Below are 20,086 nucleotides of genomic sequence, written 5' to 3' on the forward strand. Positions count from 1 at the left end.
CCTTCCTGCTCTTACCCCCCTGAAGTGGTGTAGGGTGACTCTCTCCCCACTGGGTTAGGTGTGCATCAAGGAAAGTTCCGGGCTGATTAGAATCGGTCATCTTAGAGGCCTTAGGGCCCCCTGAGATGAGCCCAGCCAGCTCCTTTGCCTGTGGGATAGATGATTCTAGAAACTGAAGAGGAAGCCCAGCAAGCAGGTGGCAGGACGGCTCATTCGGATGACCCCAGCTCTGCTGCACTGAGGAACCAGGTGACCCCGATACCAGGTAGTTTGTCAGGGTTGAGTCATGCTAAGTTAACCCAAAGCAGGAGAAGTTGGGGTGCCCGCCTCTGCCCAGCCCGGCCTGGCCACTCCACAGTCACCATCGGGGCGTCCATGAAGAGTTGGGGGGGCCTGCTTAGAAGACTGGGTGGGGCTTGGGGTTGCGGGGGATGCGAACCCAGGGCTTCCGGGCCTCGTGGGTCTGCCTTCCTCTCCAGGCACTGTCCCCTGGTTGCTGTGTGTCCTCGGGCTATTCAAACAACCTTTCTGGACATGATCTGCAAACAGGGTTGTGTGCACCCACTCCATTTCCCTTCTCATCACCCCCTCTTTTCCCCATCTGTGCAATGTCATCAGACCCCGCCCCCAAGCAGGGCTTGCAAACTTGGGGTGATGCTCCTACTAATAAGGGAAATTGGAATAAATGCCAACGCTTTCTTCCCCCCACCCCACTTTTTTTTGTTTCTTAAATTGGTACTGGGGCTTGAACTCAAGGCTTCATGCCCTCACTTGCTTTGTTGTTGTTGTTACTTCTGGCTTTTTGGTGTTTCGTTGGAGATAAAGAGTCTCAAGGGCTTTTGTGCCCCGGCTGGCTTTGAATCATGACCCTTCGATCTCAGCCTCCTGATTCGCTGGGATTACAGGCGTGAGCTATGAGTGCTGGGCTTGCTCAGATAGTTCTGTGTTTGCATCTTGATACTGGCTCCCTTGTGGATTTAAGATCTTTCTCTGTAGGGTCCAGGTGCCAGTGGCTCCCACACACACTCCTAGCAGGAGTGCAGAGATCTGGAGGATTGCAGTCCTAAGCCAGCCCAGGCAGAAAAGCCCACAAAACTCCCATCTCCAAACCATAACGAGCGGAAAGCTGGATTGAAGATTGGCTCAAGTGGTGGAGCACCATTTGGGCAAGCCAGCTGAATAAGTGCAAAAGCCCTGTGTTCAAACCCAAATACAGTAGTATTTAAAAAAAAAAAAAAAGTTGTTTTTTCTGAGCAGGATTTCCAGCCGGGCGCCGGTGGCTCACACCTGTCATCCTAGCTACTCAGGAGGCTGAGATCTGAGGATGAAGGTTGGAAGCTTTGTGCAGGACTTAGGATGGGGCCTAAGCTTGCACGGGGGAGGGGTGCCCGCACAGGGCCATCCCCCACTTTGTCCCCTGGTGGGGGTGGGGTGGGGAGGGGGAGACTGGGCCGGGCTGAGCACTAGACTCACGCAGGTGGCCTCGAATGTGGCTTCAATGAAGCAGAGGCTTGTTGACAAGCCAGGCTCCATTCTTACAGGTCAGGCAGGGCTCAAGGTCATACGTGCAGAGGTCAAGGTCTGTGTACGTAGTGGGCATGGGCTGGCAGCAGAGCACATGAGACCACGGGTCAAGCTGGGGGGTGGGGCTTTCGGGAGGAGCAGGAGGCGGGGTTGGAGTGGGATCAGAAGAGGGGACGGAATGGCGATTCTGGTGGCGGGCTTTGTGCCCAGCGACAAACGGGGAGGTGGCAGGGCCTGGGGTATGGACTGGATGTGTTGGGTTGGGCCATGGGAGACATTAGCAGGCTCTCTCTCTCTCTCTGTCTCTGTCTCTCTCTCTTTCTTTTTATCTTTCTCTCTCTCTCTCTGGTGCTGGACTTGAACTCAGGGCCTGGGTGCTGTCCCTGAGCTGCTGCTCTATTACTTTAGTCACAACTCCACTTCAGGCTTTTTTGTTCGTTTGTTTGTTTGTTTAGGGGAGATAATCCTCATGGATTTTCCTATCTGCACCAGCTTCGAATCACGATCCTCAGATCTCAGCCTCCTGAGTCGCTAGAATGACAGGCGTGAGCCCCTGGTGCCCGGCTAGGACTCTGTGGGAAAGTCCCAGTAAGGGACATTGTGTGAAAGCCATCTCTCAGTATGGCTGAGATTTGCTGGATTTCATGAAGTGATAAGAGAAAGGGAGAGGCCTAGGGAGAGGGCACAGCACAGGCAAAGGCCCTGAGGTCAGGCAGAAATGGCTGCAGGGTGGAGCCAGGGCTGAGGGAATGAGAGGTTACAGTAAGCCTGAGACTGAGGATCAGGGTTGAAGCCAGCCTGGGCAGGAAAGTCCATGAGACACTTTTTTTCTTTTCTTTTTGATCGGTTGTGGGACTTGAACTCTGGGCCTGGACGCTGTCCCTCAGCTCTTCAGCTTAAGGCAAGCGCTCTACCGCTTGAGCCACAGTGTCACTTCCGGTTTTCTGGTGGTTTATTGAAGATAAGAGTCTCCTGGATTTTCCTGCCCAGGCTGGCTTTGAACCCCGATCCTCCGATCTCAGCCTCCTGAGTAGCTAGGATGACAGGCGTGAGCCACCGGCGCCCAGCTATCCATGACGACTCTTATCTCCAGTGAACCCTCAGCAACAGCAAAAACCAGAAATGGAGCTGTGGCTCAAGTGGTCGAGCACCAGCCTTCAGCACAAAGGCTCAGATCGGACATCTGGACGCCAAGTTCAAGCCCCAAGGCCAGCACCAAAAAATAAAGAGGAAAGAAAGGAAAGCAAGCGGAGGTGCAGGTGCAGGCGGTGTCAGGGAGGGCCGATCAGCCTCTCTGCGGACCTGTCCAGCACTCTGGCGTGGAGGTTAACAGTCTCAGGGTTCACCAGGCCACCTGTGTGTCAGGTATTTGGGGACAAAGTCCTGGCCTGTCTTTACCGCACGTGTCTGTACATGTGAATGGCGGCCAAGTGGAAGGTCTGCAGGTGGAATTGCTCAAGTTTCACCCAGACTCACCCTCCTAGCTTTCCAGGATGGCCTCCTGGGGCTGGGGGGGCTGAGGTAGCCCCCCCTAAGTGCTCCCTTTGTGTGCGTGTGTGCGTGTGTGCGTGTGTGTGTGTGTGTTCCACACCCCTGCCTCCTTCCTCGTCCCTCCTCCCATGTCTGAGGTCAAGGCAGGGCTGCTCCCTGTAAATACCAGTCCACTGACGCCCGCATTTTTCCTCTCTGATTTTCCTGTTTTGCTGGGACACGGCCCTGCCGGCCTGAGGTTGGGCCAACCAGTCATTCATTCATTCATTCATTCATTCATTCATTCAGGACCTCTTCTCCCCTGCACCCCACCCTTGGGAACAGTCCTCTCCCCTCCTGGCCACATTCCAGGGTGGGACTTCCGCCTTCTTTTTGTGCTTTCCTGCAGCCTGAGGAAGGAGGGTTACAGGGTTCCCTGGGGGGGGGACCCCTCACCCTGAGGGAGAGAAAGAAGAGGGGGTGCAGGGATCCAGCACCTTGGCCGGCTTGGCTGTACCTTCCCTCGCTCCTACTGTGTGCCACAGAACCATTTCAGGTGTGAACCAGGCATTGGTCCTACTGTGTGCCAAGCATTGACCCTACTGTGTGCCAGCCACAGTCCTGGGTATCACAGGCACGTGGATGTTGCAGCGTAAGGCTGGAACTAACAGTGCCATCTCCTGCTTGGCAGGGCTAGCAGCTCTCATGGCTCCACGTTGCAGGTGAAGGCAGGGTGGCTGGGGATCACGTTGAAAGCCCCCCTTCTTCAGGGCAGCCTTCAGACACCTGTGGGAGCTGAGCTTGGGCTGATGGCAGCCCACAAGCTGGGTCTGCGGTAGGCCCCTTGGGCAGGGGGTGGCCTGGCTGCGATCAGTGGAGGGCCGGCTCTGGGACTTGGTCAGTGTGTCATTTCTCCAGCTCCGGACATCCCAGGCGGCCGGCTGTGGCTCTGGACCTCGTGTGCTGGCTGGTGATGGGGCTGTTTTGGCATTCTTCTGGGTTTCTGGTTTGTTTTGTTTTTGTGCCAAGCCTGGGGTCTTGACCTCAGGGCCTTAGCTTTTCTGCTCAAGGCTAGCGCGTTGAGCCACAGCGCCCCTTCTGGCTTTCTGCTGGTGAATTGGAGCTAGAAGAGTCTCACAGACTTTTCTGCCCAGGCTGGCTTTGAACTGTGATCTCCAGGTCTCAGCCTCCGGAATCCTAGGATTGCAGGTGTGAGAGCCTCCAGGGCCCAGGCTCTGCTGGGTCTCTGGACTCAGTTGGAAGTCTTTGTCTTGAATTGTTCTACGCGCTTAACCTGACCTCCTTTCTGTTATACTCCTGTCTGCTCATTACTTATTTGTGCCATCAATGAGTAGCATGTATGTGGGCACACGGGCTCAGTGCCAGGTCCCGGAGCTGTGGCAGGGGGGAGCTGGGATCTTGCAGGGCTGATGTGATGCTAATCCTGGTATCCGGCTTGGGGGCTTGCAGGGGGGGGGGGGGCTCGCCTCTGTGGTCCAGCCCAGCAGGAAACGGAAGGCAAAGCCCTGACACCAGTGGCTCACGCCTGGCATTCCAGCTGAGATCTGAGGACTGAGGCGCCCACCAGCCCAGGCAGCGAAGTCGAGGAGACTGTTACCTCTGATCAGCAAAAAGCCAGAGGTGGAGCTGTGTGGCCCAAGTGGTAGAGCACCACTAGGCTTTGGAGTTCAGGTCCCAGGATTAGCACACACACACACACACACACACACACACACACACACACACACACGAAAAAGAGAGAGGGTGGGACTTGGAGGCATGGGGGAGGATGGTGATGAATTTGTAAAATGTGGAAACCAAGGCGTGGAGAGCCTTCAGTGAGCTCCAGTGGTAGAACTGGTGTCTTAAGTGCCGGCATCCACTGCGCATGCGCGGAACCACGGAGCCGGTCCTCCTCTAACTCCCGCCTTTGGTCGCGCATGCGCACGACGATGGCCATGCTCCACCTCGGCCTTTGTCTCCCACCTGCGCATGCGTGTGTGTAAAGCTGGGACACCCTTGCTCCTTGTGCGCCTGCGTGTGAGGAGGGCGCTCTGCGCGCGCGCGCGGCTGTGCTTCCCATTGCGCAGGCGCGTCGGCCCACCACAGGCCAGACTGGGCGCAGAGCCCAAGGTGAAGGAGGAAAACACAAACGATGCCCGGTGCGTCGCTCACGCCTGTGATCCCGGCTACCCAGGAGGCCGAGAGGTGAGGATCGTGGTTGGAAACCAGCCTGGGCAGGAAAGGCCACGAGACACTTAACCAAAACGTAGAGGTGGAGCTGTGGCTGGAGAGCTGGCGCAGCAGCTTGGCGCGGAAAACTCGCAGGAGACATCCGACCCCGACTGCACACAACAAAGCAGCCCTACTGACTTGCCTGTCAGAGATTTCCCCTCATTTCCAGAAACTCATAAGCCACCAGGAATTCGAGTTATCCACAGAAAAGAAAATTCTAGACAAGGGCTCTCAGTGATGGCAGGTGCTAGGCCTGAAGCCGCCTCCTCTTACTAAAAAGTGAGATTGTGTTGGGGCTACAGCATAGTTCAGGGGCGCGGTGCTGGCCTAGCCCTGTGCTTGCTGATGAGGACGCCTGCACACCCATGTTCACTGCTGCACTAGTCACCATAGCCAAGCTACGGAAACAAGCCAGAGGCCCCCCAATAGATGAGTGGAGCCAACAAGGTGGCACCTATCCACATTGTAACTTTACACATCCACCAGGAAGAATAAAATGATATTGGCAGGGAAACGGATGGACCTAGAACAAATCATATTAAGTGAGGTAAGCCAAGCTCAGAGAGACAATTGGTACATGTTTTCCCTGATCTAAAAACGCACCAGGACTTGATGAATTACACAGAATTCTAGATAATCACATACAGTGTAATGGGGAAAAAGGTGCAATACCCAAGTGCCTCTTGTGTATTTAAAAGCCAGTCTTAGGGCTTGAACTCTGGGCCTGGGCGCTGTCCCTCAGCTCTTCAGCTCAAGGCTAGCACTCTACCACTTGAGCCACAGCACCACTTCTGTCTTTTTTCTGCTTATGTGGTGCTGAGGAATCGAACCCAGGGCCTCAGGCATGCAAGGCAAGCACTCTACCACTAAGCCACCTTCCCAGCCCAAACTCAGCTTTTATTCATTCAAGACTAGTGCTCTGCCATTTGAGCCACAGTTCTACTGGCATTTGTGGTGATTCATTGGAGATAAAGAGTCTCATGGACTTTTCCTTCCCAGCTGGCCTCAAACCGTATCTTTGGATCTCCACCTCCTGAGTAAGCTGGGATTACAGGTGTGAGCCACGGCACCCGGCATGACAGGTGATTCTTGTTCCTTGCTGTCTTTGGGTTCTCTGGAAGATGGTGTATGGGTAAGCACCCCAGCGCCTACTGCTCCACCTTGACCAGCAGGTAGAGAGCACAAGGCCATTACCAGGCTCCCCTATCAGCCTGGTAGCCATGAGTTCTGCCATGGCCCTTTTTTTCTTCTGGGACTTCACTTTTGTTATTTGTTTTTTGTCAGTCCTGGGTCTTGAACTCTGGGCCTGGGTGCTGTCCCTGAGCTCTTCAGCTCAAGGCGAGCACTCTGTCACTTGAGCCACAGCGCCACTTCCAGTTTTCTGCTAGTATTTAGAGAAAAGAGTCTCACAGACTTTCTTGCCTGGGCTGGCTTTGAACCGCGATCCTCAAATCTCAGCCTCCTGAGTATACTTCTCTGTTTTTGTAGCTCCAGTCTTGACACCAGATCTGCCATCAGCCATCTGTGTCCTTCAGCTCTACAGCTTTCCTTTAGAAAAGTAGTCCAGCGTGACTTTCTTGGAAGTCCGTCCTCGCACAGTTCTCCAGTGTGTTGCTGTTCTTATTTAATTCTGAGAACACAACTTTGGCATCTTGAGCTGACCCGAGCTGTGTGGCTCAGCAGGGCGGGGCTGGCAAATCACTTCTTCATAAAAAATTTACTTTCCTTGTAACCCTGAGTACAGTGTGTGAAAGCGTTAACACAAGGGGCTGGGAACATGGCTCAGTGGTAGAGCGCTTGCCTTGCACGCATGAGGCCCTGGGTTCGATTCCTCAGCACCACATAAGCAGAAAAAGCCAGAATGGTGCTGTGGCTCAAGTGGTAGAGTGCTCGCCTTGAGCTGAAGAGCTGAGAGACAGCGCCCAGGCCCAGAGTTCAGGCCCCACAACTGCCACCCCCCCAAAAAAAACAAAGCAAAACACAAGCCGAGCATGGCTGTACACATCTGTATTCCCAGCCACTGGAAACTGCAGCAGGTGGATGGTGAATGCAAGCCTTTTTCTCAGGGCCAATCTTGAACAAATGAAACAGAACAAAGCCCAGAATAGCACAACAGGTCTTCCCTGAAATATAGACAGAGCAAACCGTGTTTTTTTTTATTACCTTCTGTTTAAAAGTTAAAAAAAAAATAGAGGTTCAGGGACAGTGCCCAGGCCCTGAGTTCAAGCCTCATGACCAACCCCCCCCAATACATACACACACACACACACACACACACACACACACGTGCACACACACTAGTGGCAGTCAGCACTAACTCACTAATTTCTCAGCCCACTCATCATCATAACCTTTAGTTGATAAAATATTGTTTTGGAGCTGGGCGCTGGTGACTCACGCCTGTCGTCCTGGCTACTCAAGAGGCTGAGATCTGAGGATCTCAGTTCAAAGCCAGCCCGGGCAGGAAAGCCCGACTTTGTGTGGCAGGCCATTGAGTTTTGGAGAAAAATATCACACAGCCCAGCTCCTCCACGGAGGGCAGATGGCAAGATTCCAACCTGGGGCTTTCTGCCTAGGCCCTTGGCAGGAGGGCTGGGGTGGGGTGGGGGTGGCGCTCGGAATATGGGCTCTTCCTATGTATGTGCCACAGGGTCTTGGTCATGGCTGGTCTCCAAGGCCAGTCTATACATGTGTGAAGGAATCTACTAGCAAGTTGGTGTGAAGAGAAATTCGACCAGTCATGGGACTTGAACTCTGGGCCCGGGCACTGTCCCCGCGCTTCTTTTGCTCAAGGAAGGAATCGAACCCAGGGCTTCATGCATGCTAGGCCAGCACTCTACCACTGAGCCACCTTCTCAGCCCTCCAGCTCTTTTGGAGTGCTTAATTGGAGAGGAGAATCCCACAGACCCCCCCCCCCCCCCCCCCGGCTCCAGTTGGCTTCGAACTGCAACCCTCAGGTCCCAGCCTTCTGTGTAGCTAGGATTACAGGCGTGCACACCGGTGCCCAGCTTTTAGCCCTTGGTCCTTGAGCAGTGGGTGGCGTGCGATCTTTCTGTACCCCTGAAATTCTGGGTGTGGTGGGGCCTCCAAAGAAGGGGGGGGCCGGGGGGCTTCCTGGATGGATCAGCTGTGAGCTCATCTTAATCATTTGTCCTTTTTGTTTGAGAGCAGAACTTGAACTCCGTGCCTGATGCTTTTGCTCGCTGGCTGGCGCTCTCCCACCCGTGCCAGGCCTCCAACCCCACATTTTGTCTTTCCAAGCATGCTACCAGGTGTCCTTTGACACCTACTTCATTAAGGCAGTGCTGACCTGAGAGATGGGGGTGGGAGGGGCTTGGGAGTGGGAGGAACTTGGGGGTGGGAGGGGCTTGAGGGCGGGTCTGCCGGGGGTGGAGGACGGAGGAGGAAGTGATGGTTGCTTTCTTTGGCCTCCACCTCTCAGGACAGCGTGTGCCCAGGGAAGGCCGGACTGGCGCCTGGCCAGGACATTGCTGAATGGAGACTGCATCTGAATGAATGCCTTCTGGAAAAATTACACTTGGCTCTGGCGGGAACCAAGCGTAACTGGAGTGTGCGCATGTGCAGCTGTAACGGGCGCGTGGCTCGGCCGGTGGGCACCCCGCTGGCCTGGGGGCGGGGGCCTGTGTGCCCTCTTGTGCCAGGCCCGGGCCCCTCCACGCTTCATACTCCATAATGGTGGAAATATTGAGGTGGGGAGGGGAGTCATACAAAGCACAGCATGTGCAAAGGCCCTGGGGTGGCATGGAGCTGGGACAGAGGCCTGTGGGTGACAGACAGCGTGAGCAGAGCTGTTGGGTAGGGAGGAGAGGGCAGCCAACCAACCACAGATCTCTTCTAAGGCAGATCCAGGCTGTCGATTCATTTATCACCTTATTATAGAAAAACTGGCAATACCGAAGTGTACCTAAATGCAAAACCATCACTAAGTCACCTCTGGCCAGGCCAAGAGGACACGGAATCCTTTTCCTATGCCCTTCAGCCAGGAACGGGAAGAGAAGTCTTACTTTTTTTTCTTTTCTTTTTTCTTTTTTTTTTTTGTGCCAGTCCTGGGGCTTGAACTCAGGCCCTGGGTAACCACTTGAGCCACAGCTGCACTTCTAGCTTTTTGCTGGTTAATTAGAGAGTCTCATGATCTCTCCTGCTTGGGCTGGCTTTGAACCGTGATCCTCAGATCTCAGCCTCCTGAGTAGCTGGGATTACAGGTGTGAGCCACCAGTGCCCAGCTTTCCCTACATAATGAGAAAACAAGAGGTTTAGGCAGCTGGTGACACTGCGCTAGCGTCTGAAAGATGCTGTGTCACCCCAGTGTCTTTGCATTTGCTGTCACCATACAGCTTTTCCATTCTGTCCCAAAAGAGCTGCCCAGCTCCAGACGTTACATCTCTATCCAGGATAGGGAAACAGAAGGGAGGGCAGAGGTGATCGTAAGCCGTCTGACCCTTTCATTCTAAAATCAAAAGCTTCCTGCGCCCAGCCAACTTGGGCTTACATACCACTGGTGACAAGCATGGCCCATTCATGTCACACTCCAGGAAGGCTGGGCATGCCCAGGCCCTGAGTTCAAGCCTTACGACTGGCACGCACACAAAAGTAAGACTCCTGGCAGGGTGCTGGTGGCTCCCACCTAGCTACTCAGGAGGCCGAGATCTGAAGATCGTGGTTCAAAGCCAGCCCGGGCAGGAAAGTCCATGAGACTCATCTCCAATGAACCACCAGAAAACCGCAAGTGGGGCTGTGTAGCGCTCTAGGCTTGGGGAAAAAAAGCCAAATGTGATGGGCAGGGAAGGTGGCTCAGTGGTAGAGCGCTTGTTTTGCATGCATGAGGCCCTGGGTTCGATTCCTCAGCACCACCTAAGCAGAAAAAACTGGAAGTGGCGCTGTGGCTCAAGTGGTAGAGCGCTCGCCTTGAGCTGAAGAGCTGAGGGACAGCGCCCAGGCCCCGAGTTCAAGGCCCATGACAGACAACAACAACAATAATAATAAAAGAGTAAGACACTAGGGGGAACTGACCCCTAGCCCCTCCCCCTCCCCCTTTGCTTTAGTTATTTTTCAGGTAGAGTCTCCTTGTTTGGACTTGGGGTAGGGGCAGGCTCAGATTGTAAGCCTCTCACTCAGTTGAGATGCTAACTCCAGGTGTGCGCCACCCGATCGGAGCTGCTTGCTTAAGATGGGATCTTGGTAACTCTTTGTCTAGGCTGGCCTCCAACCGTGATCCTCCTGTGTTTCTGAGTAGCTGGGAATAAAGGCATGTGCCCACAGCCTGTCCCCTTTCTAGCATTTTATGTTGACGGAATCCTATGCCTCAAACTCCTGGGGAGACTTAGTGTCAGGATGGGAGGCTCCAAGGGGGGTTAAATTGTGGGGGTGTCTTTCTCTCCTTCTCTCCTTCCCTCCCTCTTTCCCTCCTTCCGTCTCTCCTTCGTTCCTGCCTTCCTTCCTCTTTCCTGCCTTCTTTTTCTTTCTTTGTCTTTTCCCTCCCTCCCTCCCTTCCATCCCTTGTACTGGGGCTTGAACTCTGGGCCTGGGCGCTGTCCCTCAGCTCCTCAGCTCAAGGCGAGCGCTCTACCACTTGAGCCACAGCGCCACTTCCGGTTTTCTGGTGGTTCGTTGGAGACAAGAGTCTCATGGGCTTTCCTGCCTGGGTTGGATTTGAACCGAGATCCTCAGCTCTCAGCCTCCTGAGTAGCTAAGATGACAGGCGTGAGCCACTGGTGTCCGGCTAGTTCCAGTTCTTTAACCTCTCTTCCACCCACATGACCCTCTTTGTCCCCAGAGCGTAAATGAGGCAGGTGTATAGAAGTACGTGTGTGTGTGTGTGTGTGTGTGTGTGTGTGTGTGTGTGTGTGTTTAATAAGCTACTAATCTCCCTCCCCACCTGCAAACACAGGTTCTATTCAAGACAGTGAGAGCTGGGCGCCCTTGGGCCCACACCTGTTCTCCTCACCACTCAGGAGGCTGAGATCTAAAGGATCATGGTTCAAAGCCAGCCTGGGCAGAAAAGTGTATGAGATCCTTAGCTCCAGTGAGCCACCAAAAAGCCGGAAGTGGAGCTGTGCTTCAAGGGGTGGGGACCCACTAGGCCTTGATATCAATTTCCAGGACTGGGGTGAGGGGTGGGGGGGGAATTAAACATCTCATTCAAAGGCTCCAGCGCATAGTAGGCCTGCATGCCACGTCCCTTTCCTCTCCCCCATCGACATCACCACGGGGGGGGGGGGGGCTGGCTAATGTGACTCAGCCAGGGGACAAGGCTCACTTCCTGATTGGTCCCATGCCTCCTGGCGCCCCAGTTTCTCAATGACATTCACTGCTGACTCACTCGGACTTGTGGTCAGCTCCGAAGCCAGGATCTTTCTGCCATGCTCCCATAATTCCCCCTCGCCTCCAGCGTGGGTCTGTGGCAGGAGGAGGGGAGTCCCGATCAGTGTTACCTCCTGTTCCCAAGGACCAAAAAGGAGGGGAAGGGTGTGTGTGTGCCTAGATCGATTCTATTTCCCCACCTGCAACATAGCCTGGTCCATCAAGATGACTAGTCTCTATCTGGTGCCTGAGTGAATTGAACTGGTCTCTGTCTTCTAAGAGATTCCTGCTTGCTTCAGGGCAGCTTCATTTGAAAAGTGAGTGAGTGCTAGGTACCAGTGCTCACGCCTGTAATCCCAGCTACCCAGGAGGCTAAGATCTGAGGATCACGGTTCCAAGCCAAGCCCGGGCAGGAAAGTCCCTGCCCTGACATTCTTATCCCCAAGGAACCACCAGAAAAGCAGAAGTAACACAGTGGTTCAAATGGTAGAGCACTGGCCTTGAGCACAAAAGCTCCGAGACCATGCCCTGGCCCCAAGTTCAAGCCCCACGATCAACCAAAAACCAAAAAGGCTAAGTGAGATTCTACCCAGCATCTCCCATTTGTTTGTTTGTTTATTTGTGCTAGCACCAGATTCTAAGCATCTATTCCTTCATTTTATTTTTATTCATTTTGTGTGTGTGAGTGTGCACGCTCACGCACGTGCCAATCCCGGGGTTCGAACTCAGAACCTGGGCACCTTGCCTAAAGCTTTTTTCACTCAAGGCTGGCGCTCTACCACTTGAGCCAGAGCTGCACTTCTGGAGATGGGGGCCCTTGGAAGGCCAGTGGGTGGGGCCTAGGGAGGAGGGGCGACCTGGGAGAAGAACTTTGCTTCCCTGACCCCCATAGCCTGCGCTTTGTGCCCACCACACTCATGCTCTTGTCTGTCTACCGCAGGTTTGACATCTACAGGAAGGTGCCCAAAGACCTGACACAGCCAACATACACCGGCGCCATTAGTGAGTAGCGACCCTTTGACATCCCCTCCCCCCCCCCCCCCCCCCCCCCCCCCCCCCCTTCGCTTCCTGCATGTGCCCCTGGGTAGCTGAATTCTGGAAAGAAAGGGAGGGAGGGCATCGTGAACAGTGGTGATTTCTGCATTGAATGCCGATGCTTATTGCACCCCATAAGAAGACATCATGCGTAATAAGCAAGTGCTGGGCCACTGAGCCCCAGAGCCAAAATACTTGGGGGGCCAATGTGTGATCACAGTGCCAAGTTCACCCCTGGCCCCGCGTGGTGCGTTAACAGCCAAAGCACAGGGGCACTAAAATTGTCATGCAAGCTGGCTACCATGTCTCAGCCCTGGAATCCTGGCTACTCAGCAGACTGAGATCGGAGGATGGAGGGAGAGAAAGCCCACAGCCCCAGCCGCCATGGACGGAGGAAATGTTGATCAAGCAGAGCCCTGGGGCCAGGCCAGGTGCTGGCACCGAACCCACTGACCTTCAGCTTTGTGCTTGAGAACGAGGCAGAGCAGGCCTGACCCGCACCCACCATGGCACTGGCTTACAATGCTAAGAAGAACAGAAGGGCAGAGGAAGGTGACCGCAGCTCACACACCGCTCGAGTTGGGCCTCCTTCACTCACAGCAATGTGACCTTCAGAACTCTCTCAGCTCTAACCAGTATTCATTCCTGTGGTTCCACGTGTCTGAGAACCTCAGAGCCTTGCCCAAACAAGGACTGAAAACCTTTATATCCAGCCAGGCATGGTGGCTCATGCATGTAATCCCAGCTCCTCAAGGAGGCTGAGCTCCGAGGATTGTAGTTCAAAGCCAGTCTGGGCAGGAAATTCCATGAAGCTTGAACCCAGGGCCTGGGCACTGTCTCTGAGATGTTTGTTCTCAAGGCTAATGCTCTACCACTTGGAGCCACAATGCCAATTCTGGTTTTCTGGTGTTCATTGGAGATAGGAGTCTCACAGATTTTCCTTCCCACAGATTTTCCTTCCCAGGCTGACTTCAAACCATGATCCTCAGATCTCAGCCTCTTTGAGTAGCTAGGATGAAAGGCACGATTCCCTGGCACCCAGCTCCATGAGACTCTTACTCTCCAATGAACCAGCAAAAAGCTAGAAGTGGAGCTGTGGCTCAAGTGGTAGAGCAACTAGTCTTAGAGCAAAAAAAAATTCAAGGACGGTGCTCAGGTCCCGAGTTTTCAAATCCCAGTGCCTGTACAAAAAAAAAAAAAAAATACATTAATGTATTAAAAACTAGGGGCTGGGAAGGTGGCTCAGTGGTAGAGCGCTTGCCTTGCATGCATGAGACCCTGGGTTCGATTCCTCAGCACCACAGAAGCAGAAAAAAAAAGCCGGAAGTGGCGCTGTGGCTCAAGTGGTAGAGCGCTAGCCTTGAGCTCAAGAGCTGAGGGACAGCGCCCAGGCCCAGAGTTCAGGCCCACAACTGGACCCCCCCCAAAAAAAAAACAAAACTAAATATGTATTAACATGTAATATTATATAGTTTGTTATGTAATGTATTGATGTGAAATGCTGCTTGTTATTTGCATATATTTGCATATGTTAATGCATACCTGCATATTTATACGCCCATGGGAAACCCATGAGACTGGCAGTGGTTGAGGCCTTGGGGCAGACTCACACAGGGGACTGTTAACTGGGTTTGTACCAGTCCTGGGCCTTGAACTCAGGGCCTGGACACTGTTCCTTAGCTTCTTCACTGGAGGCTGGTGTCCTACCACTTGACCCACCCCCTCCACTTCTAGCTCTTTTTGCTGGTTGATTGGAGATAAAGAGTCTCACTGATTTTCCTGCCTGGGCTGGCTTCAAACCTTGATCCTCCGATTTCAGCCTCCCCAGGAGCTAGAATGACAGGCGTGAGCCCCCAGCCCCTAGCATGAAGATCTCTAGGAAAGTCCCTGCCACCCTGTGTCCTAGGTCCCCCAAGCAGCTTTGTTCTGAAGCATGGGCGTGGGGGGGGGACGACACCAAGCCTCACTGACCCCGTGTCTTCCCTTGTAGTTTCCGTCTGCTGCTGCCTCTTCATCCTCTTCCTCTTCCTCTCGGAACTGACGGGATTCATCACGACAGAAGTGTAAGTCATTCTCCTCCCCTTTCCCTAGAGGAAGAATGTGTGTGTGTGTGTGTGTGTGTGTGTGTGTGTGAATATACATACATACTTATGTATGTATATATTTTAATTATCTTTAAGACTAGGCCTTTGTGTCTCACGCCTGTCACCCTGGCTACTCAGGAGGCTGAGATCAAAGGATCACAGTTAAAAGCCAGCCTGGGCAGGCAATTTCATAAGACTCTTTATCTTCAGTTAATCACACACACACACACACACACACAAAGGGAAACAAAAATCTGGAAGTGGTGCTGTGGCTCAAGCAGTATAGCACCTCAAGCTCAAAAAGCTCAGGGACAGCGCCCAAGTCCTGAATTCAGATCCAGGACTGGCAACACAAAGCAGCACAAAAATCACCTTTAAATAGTTATCCAAAGAGATTTCCAGTCAGTATGTTAGTTTATGACCCCAATGTGTCCCGATCATCGTCACCACTGCCATCTTTCTCCCCCCATCTCCCCCAACCCACCCATGCCCTCAAGCGACTCATCCATTTCCACTTATGCACATTGAATATTATGACTGAATTTGCCCACCCTTCCTCCCTCCATTCGTCTCCCCCATCTCCTTAGCTAACTGTAAGTATATGCATAGGGCCCTGGATATGCGTTCATCTATGTTTATAATGTAGATCTAACTTCCATCTATGAGAGAAAACATGTGCCCTCTTTCTCTCTAAGCCTGACTTAATTCACTTGACATAATTTTTTCCTGGTCCATCCACTTGAGAGAGGGAGATACAGAGAGACAGAGAGAGAGAGAGAGTTGATCCTAGGGCTTGAACTCAGGGCCCTGGGTGCTGTCCTTGAGCTTTTTTGCTCAAGGTTACTGCTCTATCTCAGCCTTCTGAGTAGCTAGCATAACAGGCATGAACCACCAGTGTCGCCAATGAATGAAACAGGTTTTTTCTTGTTTTTTTTTTTTTTTTTGTCAGTCATGGGGCTTGAATCTGGGCCTGGGCACTGATCCTGAGCTCTTCAGCTCAAGGAGAGCACTCTACCACTTGAGCCACAGCACCACTTCTAGCTTTTTCTGATTATATGGTACTGAGGAGTTGGACCCAGGGCTTCATGCATGCTAGGTAAACACTGTACCACTAAGCCACATTCCCAGACCTCTGAGAGACTTTTATCTCCAATTGACTACCATAAGGGTCAGAAGTGGAGCTTAGGCTCAAATGGTAGTAGACCAAGTCTTGAGTGGAAAAAGCTCAGGAACAATACCCAGGCCATGAATTCAATCCCCAGTACCAACACACACACACATACACACACACACACACATACAACACACACACAAACACATACACACAATTAAGCCAAATTGAATGTGGTTTGTCAAAGCAAAAGAAGATGCTTGGGTTCTGTTTTTCGGGGGTGGGGTGGGGTAGGAGGGTAGATCCGTGGATGGATGGAAATCCCTTGTTCATCTCTGTGTTTGGCCAGTGGACTTTTTCCCCTCTTAATCATCTCTGTGATCTGGAATTGCCAGAGGCCGGATCAGCGTCCTCTGAGTGGGTGCCCTCCACAAGCGTCTCTCCATGTTTCAGGTCCACCAGGGAGGGTGGGGGAGTTGATGTGGGCTTCCGGTTGCTAGCGTTATCATTTCTGTAGCTATGTGAGACACGGAATGCCATTGGCATCTGGTCAGCCTGGCCTCCACACTGCCCCTGGGATGTGGGCGAGCAGACCCTGGAGCTTCCTGCCTTTGGCACTGGCTTCAGACTTCAAAGTTGCTTCCTTGCTGTGCATACAATATGCAAAGTCCCCACGGGGAGCCAACCACTCCCTCTCCTGTTCAGCACTGAAATTTTCTTTTCACACTCAGGAGTGTGTGTGTGTGTGTGTGTGTGTGCATGTGCTGGTACTGAGATTTGAACTCAGTGCCCGGGCACTATCTCTTAACTTTTTTCTTCAAGGCTGGCACTGTACCACTTGAGCCATGCCTCTACCTCTGGCTTTTTGATGGTTCATTGGAGATCAGAGTCTCTCAGACTTTCCTGTTCAGGCTGGCTGGCCCATAATCTTCAGATCTCAGCCTCCTGAGTAGCTGGGATGACAGGATGACAGCCACCAGCAGCCATCAGTCTGTTTCCCCGTTGTCCCCACATCCCCCCAGGATTTTCAGCCTGAGTTGGGTTGAATCTGTGGATTCTGGAACCTTCCTGCAGAGAGATCTGACTATTAATCATGAGAGTGATAAGTGCTCTGAATACAGAAGCCAAGCATGGGAAGACAGGAGGAGCCAGACAGTAAGGGTGCCTGGTGATATTTTGCAGGAATAACACTGGATTATTTAGCCCAAAGGTCCTTAACCTAGTGCCTGCTGGGCTTGAGTATTTGTCAGTCTCTGTCTCACACAGTTATTCATTGCCTATGTTTTTCTCCTATTCAACTTAAAAGCATGCTCTCAGATTGCTCTGTACCTGCAGTGTAATACGTACGTGGTGAATGCTCATTTCCTTGTCCCCTCCCTGGGAGTTAAGAACTGGCTCCCCTGGCCTTCCACTAATAACCCTGAGGGAAGCATTAGTCATCTCAGGTGCTGTGAGGTTGGGTTTTGACGTCAGAGCTTGGGGCTTGAGCACCTTCTGAGTGCCTGCCAGTGCTACGGTGCTGTATGCCTGGGCTGGGCCCCTAGGGCAAACCCTGTACTGTGTGTGTTGCTCACTCAGGATGGGGCTGCCTCCTTTCTCCCAGCACAGCGTGTTCCTGACACTCTCCAGCCCAGCTCAAGCTTCCTTTTCCTGGTTCCCAGGACCTCCTGGATGGTTCAATCCCGCGACATCCTGGGATGGTTCGATCCCGCGACATCCTGGGATGGTTCAATCCCGCGGCCTTCTGGGATGGTTCAATCCCGCGGCCTTCTGGGGAGGGTGCCGTCTGGAAGCATCTCAGAAGAGGAAGGGGAGGAAGAATGAGGAGGCAGAAAAGCTTAGCACCACCAATTGAACATCTGCTTTTGGTTTGCTAAGCCCTGGACCTCCACCATTCATCATGGAGGAGAGGCTTGTTGTAGGTCCTGTCCATCTCCTGTCCATCTGCATCTTCATAGATGCAGAGATCCTGCCTCCTCCATCCTTCCCGAGGCTTCCTAACCCTGATCCAGGAATCGCCCATGGGATTTGGCAGGGGCTGACGTTGTTTTTCAGTTTGATGGAAGGGGATCATCCCTTGGGGCTTTTAACATTTGTAGATGTTTCTCTGATCCCAGGAAAGCATGCAGGTTTGGGGAAAACCTAAGGTAACCATTTTTTTTTTTTTCTGTGTGTGGCCAGCTCTCTCTGGTGGTCTCTGACGTCCAGCCCCCTCGTCCCCCTCCTTTCCCAGGAGAATGTAACCCCAGGAAATGAAGTCACTGCTGCTGGTTGGATCCGAGTGACCACTGCAGCCCGGTTTGTGGTAATCAGTGACATAAGATGCTTTTTCTGGCCTAGCCCTGTGGAGAAGGGGTGTTTGTTTGGGCAGCTGAGTTTTAGCCTGGGCTTTGGACAGGCTGGTAATTACCCCAGGACAGAGGCCTCACAGGACATTCAGAAACTCTTGTTTCCAAGGAGGTTCCCCCGCCCCCCCTTCTTAGAAAAAGGTAGCCGCAGAATGTTCTAGCCTTGACAGCCCAGGCTCTGACAGCTCTAACTAATTATCAGTCTGATGTGGCATCATAATGAGTTGATGGAACAGATGAACCCCACCGATGATCATTTATAGCGTACTTCACCTCAAGGCATTTTCCACACAGTGTTTTTCTTTTAATCATTATTATTTGTGTGTGTGTGCGTGTGTGTGCGAGTGTATGAGTGTGTGTGCACACGCCAATAGTGGAGCTTGAACTCAGGTCCTGACCCGTAGCCTTTTCTGCTCAAGGCTGGCCCTCTACTTCTTGAGCCATACCTCCAACTTTTGCTTTTTTAACTGGAGATAAGGGTCTCATGGATCTTCCTGCCCAGGCTGGGCTTCTAACCATGATCCTGAGATCTGAGGCTCCTGAGGAGCTTGGGTGACGGGCGTGAGCCTCTGGCACTGTGGCTGGTAGTTATTTATTTTTTTAAATAAGGGACTGTGTGCTAGATGAACATGCCCTCACTACATCGCACACAACTGTCACAGAAGCCCTTGAGCTTGCTGTGTTACTGTTGGCTCCTGTTTAAAGCAGGGGAAACTGAGGCACCAAGCGGCTAACATTTCATGAGGTTAGCAAGTAGTCGAGCTGGCATCAAACTCAGATCTGTCAGACACCAAGCCCAGTTTGGATGGCAGGCAGGCCGGGGGATCCCCAGCAGTAAGAGCTTGTTTGTACCATGTCCCCTCCCAGGTGTCCATAGCAAGACCAGACAGGGGAGACCCAATAGGTTAACTGAGGGAGGGGCAGGAAGGTCCCCTCCTGGCCAAGCTTACCTATTGTGAGCCTTGCTCGTGGTCCAGGGCTGGGGGGGGGGGAGGGTCATGATGTCCCAGCCCAGAGCATCAAGGATCTTGTGGATGGAGGCATGTCTTGGGCCTAGGCTCTGGTCAGGAGCAGGGTGATGACCATGGCTGAGAACATGAAAGGGGTTTGGAGCAGAGACAGAGCAGTACTGGGTGCCCGTGTGCTCACATAACGTGTGCGCACACGCATGCGCGCTGGTATTGAGGCTTGAACTCAAGACCCTACGCCCTGTCCCTTAACTTTTCAATCAGAACTGTCCCTCTGCTGCTTGAGCCACAGCTCCACTTCTGGCTCTTGGAGACAAAAGAGTCTCACAGACTTTCCTGCCCGGGCTGGCATCGAACCGTGATCCTCAGATCTCCCAGCCTCCTGAAGAGCTGGGATGACAGGCCGGAGCCACCGGCGCCCAGCATGGATGCACTTTCCCTGGCTGGGAGATTTAAATTCTAGGTTCCAGATGCTGGCTGGCCGGCCTCCACCCCTTCCCCTCAGTGCTGCCTGGAAGTTTCCATTCAATCAAATGGCTAAGCAAGGAGGTCAGCAACTTTGGGCAGGAATCCGAACTATTCAAGCGCTCTTCTAAAAGCAAATAAAATTGTTTTCCATGGATGTCATCAGCCTCATGTCTTGGCCTAGAATCGCAAGGCCCTGAGCTACATTCCGCCTCCGTCCCCCCCACCCCAACCCACCCCTGCTTCCCAGCCCCTCTCTTCCTTTCCCTACAAGGCCAGCTCTCCCGGTCCCCACACATACACAGGGCCCCACGGGCTCCATCTGGCCTCCCCCATTTGGAATGCGCCCCCCCCCCAGCTTCTCCACCAGCTCATGCCCCCCCCCTCACTCCCTGGGATTTCTTTTTTTTTTTTTTTTTTGTCGGATGTGGGGCTTGAGCTCTGGGCCTGGACGCTGTCCCTCAGCTCTTCAGCTCAAGGCGAGCGCTCTACCACTTGAGCCACAGCACCACTTCCGGTTTTCT

General features: G+C 53.1%; 1 protein-coding gene across 1 annotated transcript in view; it reads left to right on the forward strand.

Moving 5' to 3' along the window:
• The first annotated feature begins 1,272 nt into the window (after positions 1-1,272).
• Positions 1,273-20,086, forward strand: part of Ergic1 (endoplasmic reticulum-golgi intermediate compartment 1) — a 42,208-nt gene continuing 23,394 nt past the window's right edge. The window contains exons 1-3 of the mRNA XM_013015967.1: positions 1,273-1,280; positions 12,462-12,553; positions 14,577-14,649. Of these exons, the coding sequence (XP_012871421.1) occupies positions 12,469-12,553; positions 14,577-14,649 (158 nt within the window). The 5' untranslated portion in view covers positions 1,273-1,280; positions 12,462-12,468. The remainder of the gene's footprint in view (positions 1,281-12,461; positions 12,554-14,576; positions 14,650-20,086) is intronic.

Source organism: Dipodomys ordii, unplaced genomic scaffold (assembly GCF_000151885.1).
Source record: "Dipodomys ordii isolate 6190 unplaced genomic scaffold, Dord_2.0 Scaffold29, whole genome shotgun sequence".
Taxonomy (NCBI): Eukaryota; Metazoa; Chordata; class Mammalia; order Rodentia; family Heteromyidae; genus Dipodomys; species Dipodomys ordii.